Source organism: Portunus trituberculatus, chromosome 24 (genome assembly GCF_017591435.1).
Source record: "Portunus trituberculatus isolate SZX2019 chromosome 24, ASM1759143v1, whole genome shotgun sequence".
Taxonomy (NCBI): domain Eukaryota; kingdom Metazoa; phylum Arthropoda; class Malacostraca; order Decapoda; family Portunidae; genus Portunus; species Portunus trituberculatus.
This window is the reverse complement of record NC_059278.1, coordinates 9,216,722-9,227,819: the sequence shown is the minus strand read 5'-3', so window position 1 is coordinate 9,227,819 and position 11,098 is coordinate 9,216,722. Positions and strand designations below refer to the sequence as shown.

Sequence of the window (11,098 nt, the reverse complement as noted above, 5' to 3'; positions counted from 1 at the left end):
TTTTCTTTGTTGGAGTGAGTTTTAGTTGGTGAATAGAAGGGAAAACAATAGCAATTTGGACACTGAAAAATATAGGAGTACGTTTCTTCAAATCTCATTGCACATCACTGAGCTTCAGGTCAACATATTAATGAATTTCAGATTAGTAAATGTTAGTAAATATACACAACCCAGCATCCTATCTCTTACACATGGCTATATTTCACTGTTCGAGATTGCTTGAGTAAATATAAAGAAAGTATATATCGAAAGAAATTTGTAATTTTAGACATTTTATTTATAGAATATACAGAGAGAGAGAGAGAGAGAGAGAGAGAGAGAGAGACTTAATAAATTCTCACAATATCCTGCACGGTACAACAATTAAAGCAAGGAACACACAATGAGTCACTAACCAAAATGACTAAGAAACAAAACACTTCACAATGCTCCGAGGCTCCCCAATGAACCTCGGACTGAAGCACTGAACAACACACCGGCCTACACAACACTGCACAAACACACACTGCTCTATAAAACACTATATATATCATAACAAACGCTAACTCTAAAAAGGAGGGAGGATGTGCGGTATGATGAGGCGCTTAATGGCGGGGAGTTTACATGGAACGAGATGCATGAGGGGCTTCGAATCCGGGCATAAGTTTGTATCCGGGTCCGGTTCACCTCAGCGGTTGTTCTATTAATTCCCGGTTCTCGTCAAGCCAGGCCAGGATCCGCTTCTCCGTGTCTCGTCGTTCCTCATCCGGCTGTGTGGGAGAGAACGAAGTGGTATTTAAGTTAAGGTATTTCTCCATCTCTTCATTATTTACTGTGTTTGATTCAAGATCCCTGTTTCGTCTTCCCTCAGTCAGTTCGGTAAGTAAATATTCAGTTGCTGTGAACGGTAACGTGCTGCAGATGTAAATGAAGTACTGGTATTTGAGTGAAGGTACTCGTATTTCTTTACTTCAATTATTGAATATGTTAGATGCGAGGTGATCCACTCACCAGAATATTTGTCTTGGTGTTGAAAGTGTAAGTTACGTTAGAATAGAAGAAAGGAGGAGAAGAACAAGGGAACTCGTTGTATGAATGAAGATACGAGGAAGAAGAGTTCAGGAGGGGAGATTTTGAGGAGTGAGTGGAGGAAGCCTTACACGAAATACAGAAAAGGGAAAACATTCAAGCCGTGACGCAGTATTGTACTTTATAGCATTGATATTACTACTAGTTATGCTAAACTTTGAAGAACATGATATCTTAGGACTGTTGTTGGAAGTGTAATGCGGAACAAGGAAGCACTGGTTCTCAAATATGTTGGATAAATAGAATGAACTCATTAATCAGATGGTTAGCGCTGAGTCGTTAAGGAGCTTTAAAAGAAAATTTCGTAAATAAATTATGGATGAAAAAGTTGGCTGGAAATAGGGTAGGCATATTTCATACAGGGACTACCACGTGTGGGCCTGATGGCTTCTTTGTAGCTTCCCGTATTATGTTCATATGTTGTATGTGTTTTTTTTTTTTCTAAGTTGCCAGGACTGTGTCCAAGGACACCAAAACTAGAAATAATATACCAGCCGCTGAACAAAAATAAATAGCCATTCTTACGTAAACAACCTCAGAATAAAATGGAAAATCGGAAGTAGCTTCCAGGCGTTTCACTTACAAATGTAATTTGATAAAAAAAAATAATAATAATCAGGTATAGCATGTTATAGAAGTGATATCAGCTGTCATCCTTACCTTGGGGATGATGAACGCTCCTTCTGTGTACTCCGCCACCACGTTCTCCTGCTGTGGAGTGAGCGGCGTCTTGGTGAGGCGGGGATGGAAGCCGGTGATGTCAGCCCGGTACTCTGTCTTGTGCACGTAGCCGTCAGAGCCCAGGAGACCGTACTCGCCGACCTTGGTATGATTCTCCAGGCAGCGTTCCCAGTGGTAGTTCATTCTGGCAGAGCAGAAAGTGGTTGTGTTGAGTCACGGCGGTTGAAAGACTAGTAAAGCAGAGAAGCAAGTAAAGAAATGTTTGGATTAGGATTAGTTGAAGCTCCGTGCCTTCAACTTGTCATGTCATCGTTTTCTTTGAGTTGAGAATGATGTTTTTTTTCTGTGAAGACCTTGCTGACGTTGTGTGTTTATGTGCACTCAAGTAATCTCCAATATTGAATCATGAGCTGTTGTCTCTATTTTCTTTTATTTAGTATATCTATATTTTTTATGCGTAACGGGGGTTTATTATATCGGAAGTAACACTATTTAAAAGTTAACATGATTTATTTTTGTGTGTGTATATATTTATATATCTATCTATCTATCATAGACTATATATATATATATATATATATATATATATATATATATATATATATATATATATATATATATATATATATATATATATATACACACACACACACATTGTAACCTAACCTTAACATATACGTCACTTAACATATATGTCACCAAATATACTCAAACCAAAAAATGATAGGAAAAGATCAATATTTTGTATGTTCCATCATCTTTTTGTGTGTTGCTGATGACTTTTCTTAGCACTCATGCTAAGAAAGGACTTGTGTTTGTGGTCCGTAATCTCTAAAAGCTTCAATCTGTTATCGGGACTGTTTTATAAGGCCACATAGGCGATTAATCTTGTCTTTAAGACTATTTTCCATATTGGCGACGAGGAATCATAGTTTGATTATCACCAGAATTATGAAAGCACTCTGCGAAACCCCCAAGTAACTTCCACCGGCGCCTGTTAAAAGGTGAATTCGTATTTTTTTATATTTTTTTAAGGACAGTTGGATTGCCAGTCTAATCCGTTCTTATCTCACTTGGTGTTGTAGTAGAAGAAGTAAGGACATCCTCCTGCTGGCGGCGGTAGTTCTCCCAGCAGGTCCTTGCTCACCACTGGTCCGGGAACTGGTGGTGGGGTGGTGGTGGTGGTGGTAGTGGTGGTAGTTGTGGTGGTTGGGATCCTAACTGTTCGTAACTTGGGATAGAATCCATTTTCATTGGCTCTGTGTGAAAAAAAAAAAAATCAAATGTTAAAATGGAAATTGTGCCTTGAAAATGTTGTAGTTGTATGATATACAAGTATATCAGGTTTATTTTCTTTGTATACCCATTCCTTGCACTTATATGTAGACTGTGCTAATTACGAACACTTCAAAATGCAAGAATGTTACCAGTTAACATAGCAAATGAATACACGGTTTGGTAGAAGTGTATTTGATAGTCTGTTTGTATTTGCATGTACTGCTTGCGTTTATTTAGAATGTTAGCATTACTAACACTTAATTAACACTGTAAGGAAGCTACCATTTAACATACAAAACCTAATCCACAAACTATTAGTGTGTAACTGTAAATTGTCATCACAAAAAAATAAATGAAATAGTATTTGCGTAGAAAACTTGCCAAAGTCTTAACGTTGACGCAAAGTATTAGTCATTATAGTCAGGAGAAAACGATTATAAACACTGTCCAACAAATAAATAACCTTGTAAAAGATGGGAGGCAATTATAATCAAGAGAGAGAGAAAAAAAAAGCTTACACAATAATATACATAATAAATCTCCAACCATTAACCTTGCAGTAACACATAATTACAACCAGGAAGAAAGAAAAAACAACAATGAGCTTCGGGGGAGGTGAAGTGAAAGGATGAGCCTGCTTAGCCTCATGCATGTGCTTGTGCTGTGTAATGCTCAACCTCATGACTCGCCTCACTCTTACACTTCTATTCAGGAACGGTCTACTCTCTCACCACGACTATTTTTAAAGGCCATATAGATGATTTATCAGGTTTTCATAAGAGCATAAGAACACAAGAAAATGAGAGATGCTGCAAGAGGCCACCAATCTTGTTTTAAAGCTCCCTATTGACTGACCGCTAACAACCTGATTACTGAGTTCGTTCCATTCAGTAACCAATTTATTAGAGAACCAATTCATTCCCATTTCTTTCTTGAATCTAAATGTTTCAAGCTTGAACCCATTATTCCTGGTTCTATCCTGACTTTCGTACGCTTATGGCCCCCCCATACTTCTGTCAGGTCCCTTCTAAACATAAGTCTCTGTATGGAATGCAAATTTAACGCGTTTCTCTTGTTGATAACGCAAATTCCTCGTTAATCTGTCTCTAGAAACGTAAAAACAGCAATGAAAAGCCGTGTAAATTCATCTAGATCTGTTTGAAAGTAGTGGAGGTGTTACGCAGAAATGTTTTTCAATACGGTCCCTACTCTCTTCTACTCACTCCTACTTACACATAGGTAACGATGCGCCTGTAGCCATCAGGACCATCCCAATAGTACTCGCCCTTCTTGGAGCCGTCAGGGAGGCCGGATTCCGTGTGGCCGTGCGTGGACGTGGTGTAGCCGAAGGTGTACGAGGGCTTGGGCTCAGTGTCATCTTCCTCCTCCTCGATAAATGTTGGGCCAGGCTGCAACTGCTTAGCCTGGGGCGCCTCTGTTGATTGATGGATTGGTTAACTGGCCGCTCATGTGATTGGTGTCGTATTATTCAGCGTTACCTGTTTCCTGTTCCTACCTGTTGTGATGGAATTGTCCACGATAGGCTGCAGTTTAGGCACGGCGGTGGTGGAGGTCGTGGTGATGAGGGGGCGTGGCGTTGTGGTGGTGGTTGTCCTTTCAGTGATGGTTGGTCTCGTGGTTAGTGGTCGTCTTGTGGTTGGTGGTTGTCTAGTTGTAACTGGTCGTCTCGTGGTTGGTGGTTGTCTTGTGGTAACTGGTTCAGGGAAAGTAACAATAAGATTTCCTTAGATATAAATAAATGAATGAAGAAATAAAGAAATTTATCAATAAAGTATGTCCGAAAATTTCACTGTCACGGAAATGAAACAGCAAATCTTGAACGAAACTTAAAGAAACATGACACATAAACAGAAAAGTGCTCAGGAAAAATTTGCAGCAGGAATAGTTAGTGTACATATATTCCATTGTATTTATTTTCCTACACAGATGATCCATATCCATCTACTTCGTGTCCTCTCCAGTAACACACGTGAACGCTCCTCAAGACACCACACATTGGATTTAGGACTCACTGACGTAACCGCAATCCTTTTTATTGCTGCCCAGGACTCTGTAGCCTCTCACAGGATGCGCCTCGTAGGATACCACATGCAGGCAACCGTCGGGCGTCCTAAAGCCATATTCCCCTCGCGTCAGACCATCATTTTCTGCCAAATTAGAAGGAATAGAGTGTTAAGGAGTGTGTAGGTAGGTTTATAGAACATGTGTTAGGGTGAAGGAGGGTGAAAGTTTAGTCCATCGCTTTATAAGGTTCAATAAAGGCTGTGAATGATTTGATACGAGATCTTTTTTTTTTTTTATTCTATACGTTTAGTTAAAAATGTATTGATATTTTCGTATATGTATATTTTTTTCTCGACGAGTACTTTCTCTCTCTCTCTCTCTCTCTCTCTCTCTCTCTCTCTCTCTCTCTCTCTCTCTCTCTCTCTCTCTCTCTCTCTCTCTCTCTCTCTCTCTCTCTCTCTCTCTCTCTCTCTCTCTCTCTCTCTCTCTCTCTCTCCTCCTCACACACACACACACACACACACACACACACACACACACACACACACACACACACACACACACACACACACACACACACACACACACACACACACACACACACACACACACATGTACCTTTAATTTCTTGACGGAAGTGAGCCCCGGCGTGGAATCCCAGGTCAGGGCCGCCACCGACTGTCTGGCTGAACGCTGCAACCACCTCCACCAGCACCTGCAGGAGGGGTGAGATGGAGGCTTGGATAAGAGAGGTGGAGATAGGAATGTGTATTTCGTGAAGAGGCTGCCGCGTGTATGCCTCAGTGTTTTGTAGCTTCCTTTGTGTTCTTATCAGGGTGTGTTGAGAGAGAGAGAGAGAGAGAGAGAGAGAGAGAGAGAGAGAGAGAGAGAGAGAGAGATAATGATTTTTTGGTGTATTAGTGAGTATTTATAGCCGTAATATTTGGTGGAGGCTGAAGATTTAGAAAAAAAGTGAACGAGAGAGAGAGAGAGAGAGAGAGAGAGAGAGAGAGAGAGAGAGAGAGAGAGAGAGAGAGAGAGAGAGAGAGAGTACATTCTTGTCTGTGTTGTAATACACTTCACAGATTACAAACAAGGATAAAAGATACAACATTATTCAACCTGAACTCTCAGTCATCCACTCCATTCTCACCCTTATATCCTCTCACCGCAGTCTTTTTTTTTTTTCTTTCTCTTTACTCTGTGACCTTCGCTAATCTTCCCCTGTCACTGCGTCTTTTGTCCTTTCACTTCTAATGACAGTATGACACTCGTTATATCATTTTGGAAACCCTTCTGTGAATTTACTGAGTATAAAAGAAATTTCATGGACTAATAGGTTTATATTCCGCTATCTTTTCTTTTGTTGTCAATGTTTTCTTCAGCTCTACTCTGAAAGTCTGGCTACACCTTGACTACATTCAATTGGATTTTTAAGGATATTTTTTTTTATTGTTTTATTGACAGACTAACATCATTTCTATTTTTTTTCATTGTTTTATTGACAGACTAACATCATTTCTATGTTATTAACGACAGAAATACTCATGAGAACCCGGCTAATCATCTCAACTTTTTAGATAGTCATGTTGGGAGAACAAAGTGTTTCTGCTTATGGAGCCTTGCATCTCATATCATTTGAGCAGAGGTCGTAGCCAGCAGAGGGTTAACTTAAAACATTGTGTATTTCTTGCCATCCTTCATTCCTTTCATTGGTAAACTCTGGAACTCTGCTTACGTCTGTATACACCTTTCCTATGACTTGAACAAAGTCAGAATTGAATTATCTAGGCATTTTTGTAATTAAATTGTTCTTCATATTGGAAAAGATCTGTTTTATACATATATATATATATATATATATATATATATATATATATATATATATATATATATATATATATATATATATATATAATGTATTTTGTATAGAAGGAACAGTCTTAGCGGACCTTTTTTCCACTTTTGTACCCTTGACCGCTCTTCATGCGTAAGATATAAACAAGTCCGTCTCTTGCCACATTTTACATTCCACCAAGCTCCTTCGCTTCACCTCTGGTCTCTGTGCACCAAGCCCAGCATTCCACTTCCTCATCATCTCCTCACACATCCCTCGTTACCTCATTTTTTCCAACCTTCTTATCTCCCTCCTTCCACCATACCGTCACATCCTCACTGCCTCATAACCTTTTTCTTATCGTGCCGCCGTGTCCACCACTTCAATAACTCGTCGCTGCACTGCTTGGATGAGCGGGGCGTGGCGGGGACGCGATGGCATCAGTGTGGTTGTTTATTGCTGACTGGAGCTTTTGCGAGGCTGAGATTAAGAGTAATTGAAGCACGGAGGCCCGGAATGTCTCGTGTCGTGTTCTGATATGTAAATGTCTCTATCGTAAATAAAAAGAAATGTTAATGTGTATATATACGTTCGTATGCATGTAAGTGTCGCTAGATAGATAGGTATACAATGAATCACAAGCGAGTAATATTAAACGTTATGCTAATGTGTACGTTCGTGGGTATGCGTGTAGGTGGATAGCTAGGTGTGTTTATATGTAGTGTTTATAATGGTTCAAACAATGGGAAAATAATGATAGTGTGTGTGTGTGTGTGTGTGTGTGTGTGTGTGTGTGTGTGTGTGTGTGTGTGTGTGTGTGTGTGTGTGTGTGTGTGTGTGTGTGTGTAGGCATGTACGTATAGGTAGATGTATTTGTTAGCAACGTAAAAGTGACTCCTACGCGACTAATATGATAAGCAATACAAACACTCGACAACAAACACAAGACGGAAGCAGACAACACATTACTGTCGAATGATCATACCAAATCGAGCCGATATGTATAATCAAGCTAACAGACAGACTGTGCAGGTGAAGACGTCCTTGGAACTCGGTAACAGGAGGCCCTCAGACCCAGTGGCTAGTAGGGAACCGCGCACACCTGCCACGACATCCCGTCCCTTACCGTCCCTCATTACTCGGGAGGCAGAGGTTAAGGGGAAGGGCGAGGCAAGACGGGTGAGACGAGTGAGACAGGTGCAGTGGGGAGGAATTACAGGGAGCGGAGAGAGAGAGAGAGAGAGAGAGAGAGAGAGAGAGAGAGAGAGAGAGAGAGAGAGAGAGAGAGAGAGAGAGAGAGAGAGAGAGAGAGAGAGAGAGAGAGAGAGAGAGAGAGAGAGAGAGAGAGAGAGAGAGAGAGAGAGAGAGAGAGTAGACAGGGAAGTAAGTGAAGAGTGGATGGAGAGAGTGAGAAGGAGGCGTAAAGGGATGAAAATGCCCAGGCTGCAATTTACCTGCTCGGGAAATGATTAAGAGATGCTCAGATATAAACTGCAATGCATATAAGAAAGCACAAAAATATAGGATGAGAAACCTGAAAGGAAAAAGAGAGATGAGTTATTGAAAACTACACAGTAAAATGTTAAGGAATAGGAGTAAGAGTGGGATAAAAACCATAAGGACTTAGTCTGGAGAGGAGTCACCTTTGGGAAAGCAAGTGCAGTGACCAGGGGCAATATACCACGCGAGCAAGAAAGTTACTGCTTCGGGCGGCGGTCGGGAGGGTAGGAGTAAGTTACAGTAGGAAAGGTATGTGATGTGGGGGGAGAAATGCCGGCGGAGGTATGTAAGGTGCAAAGCGAATGGGGAAAGGTGAGGAAGGAAGGAAAAGCAAGGGGTAGAGGGTGTACGGAAGATGGACGCCTGGGGAGAAAATAAAGCAAAGTAAGGTGAAGGGAATGAAAGGAGATGCAGAAGGAAAGTGTGTGAAGGAAGAATACCGTGTAAAAATTAAAGATTTTAAAAACGAACGCCAAAAGGCAAAAATATATTAACGAAAATAACAACAGCAGGTTATGAAGTTATGTAGAAGAAAATAATGGATTTAGGTAAAGACGAGAGGCAAATTCAGAAAGAAATACAGTATAGAACAGATCAAAATTCACTAAGGAACCCAAACACTTAAGATGATAGAAGTTATGTAGGACTGATATATGATGTATACTCGAGGAAAGAAATAAAGACAAAAGCATGCAGACCAAATACAAATCAAAGGAATGAGTAGTGTAGAAGATTGGACTAGAAAAAATAAATAATTAGGTAGGTAAGTAAGAATAATAGCAGTAAAGGTTAAAGAAGAGAAGTAATAGATGTTAACTTCAGAAGGAAAGAATTTTGAAATGAGAGAAGGATACAGAGTGAATAGAAATCAGGAGTAAAGCTAAGGTAAACCAGAATGGATTAACAAAGATAATAAAAGTGATCTTACAGTAAGAATTGGGCCAGTTATAGGATAAAGGAAGGAAATAATTTAGAAAAGAGGAGATGCAGAAAAAAATTGCAAGAGAAAGCTGAAATAATGCAGAAAAGATGAGGGAAGAGAATAAATGAGCTTTGTAGAAGAGAGTAAGACATGTGGAAAAATTATGATAACTTTGAAAGGAGGGAAAGCAGAAAAGACATTTGCAAGAGGAAAATAAAGGAATCAAAGGTAAAATAAGCGAGGATAGTAAATAAAGAGGAAAATATGTGAATGAGTAAAACACTAAAGAAAAAAATGAAGGGGAACAGAAAAGTAAAAATAAAATAGATTAACTAGAATTATAAGATGAAAATAGACGAAAAGAGGAAACTGAAATAAACATGTAAAACAAGAGAAGAAGAAATACAAAACTAAAAGAGGAAAGTAAATCTAAAAAGAGGATCGAAACATAAAAATAAGAAAACTGAAAACACTAAATAAAAGAAGAATGAAAGAATGAATGAAAGAAGAAAAGAGGAGGGAAAGCAGAAAAGGGGAAACCGAAATAAGCCAGAAAATAAGAAGAAAAAAAAGAATAGAACAACTAGATGAGAAAAAGTAAATTTAAAAAGAGGGAAGGGGGAACTCATGCCGTGGATCACTCCGGTATCGCAGCTCAGTCTTAAGGGCTCGTAAAGACCCAAGACCCAAGACCCAAGATGAGGTGATAATTAAGCTGAACAACAAGCGCCAACAAGCAACTTAGTATTGAAGGGCGCTTGTATATCCCGTGCAGCGAAGAGTGAGTGTGTGTTTATGGAAGGCAATACTCTCTCTCTCTCTCTCTCTCTCTCTCTCTCTCTCTGGGTATGACGTTGACCTGCCTCAAGGGAAGATTACTGCGGTTAAGAGCAGAGAAAGCGCGTTTTACTCTCTCTCTCTCTCTCTCTCTCTCTCTCTCTCTCTCTCTCTCTCTCTCTCTCTCAGACCATTAAATATACGTTAAGATATATATATATATATATATATATATATATATATATATATATATATATATATATATATATATATATATATATATATATATATATATATATATATATATATATATATATATATATATATATATATATATATATATATATATATATATATATATATATATATATATATATATATATATATATATATATATATATATATATATATATATATATATATATATATATATATATATATATATGACAGGTGTTATGGACAGGTTTGACAGGAGAAGGACAGAGAGAGAGAGAGAGAGAGAGAGAGAGAGAGAGAGAGAGAGAGAGAGAGAGAGAGAGAGAGAGAGAGAGAGAGAGAGAGATAGGAAAGAGAAAGGAAATGAGTCAGGAAAAGAATTGAAAACAGATTAACAAAGCACAAAAGAGAGTAGAGATGAGAGAGAGAGAGAGAGAGAGAGAGAGAGAGAGAGAGAGAGAGAGAGAGAGAGAGAGAGAGAGACATACAAGTAGCTATTTCAAATAAAAAGAAAACGGATACCAGACACAAACACGCACTCACACACGCACTCACGCACACACTACATACAGGCACCACTCATTAACTATAAGGGTATACTGACACATGCATACACACATACACACACTCATTGGTATACACACGCACTCTGCATCCGGGAGTGGGAGGTCAAAGCCGGCGCCAGATAAACCCCCTTTGTAGATTCTCCTCACAAACGTGGCAGGAGGAAGACAATGAGGAGGAGGAGAAAGAGGGGTAGTAGAAAGAATAGAAAGAAGAAAAATAGTACTAGT

At 39.3% G+C, this 11,098-nt stretch overlaps 1 protein-coding gene across 1 annotated transcript in view; it reads right to left on the bottom strand.

The window, feature by feature from the left end:
* Positions 1-296: 296 nt before the first annotated feature.
* The window catches only part of LOC123508424, a 19,141-nt gene continuing 8,339 nt past the window's right edge, over positions 297-11,098 (bottom strand). The window contains exons 2-8 of the mRNA XM_045262163.1: positions 5,671-5,767; positions 5,061-5,195; positions 4,544-4,741; positions 4,261-4,462; positions 2,823-3,008; positions 1,729-1,933; positions 297-749 (exon numbers count right to left, since the gene is read on the bottom strand). Of these exons, the coding sequence (XP_045118098.1) occupies positions 663-749; positions 1,729-1,933; positions 2,823-3,008; positions 4,261-4,462; positions 4,544-4,741; positions 5,061-5,195; positions 5,671-5,767 (1,110 nt within the window). The 3' untranslated portion in view covers positions 297-662. The remainder of the gene's footprint in view (positions 750-1,728; positions 1,934-2,822; positions 3,009-4,260; positions 4,463-4,543; positions 4,742-5,060; positions 5,196-5,670; positions 5,768-11,098) is intronic.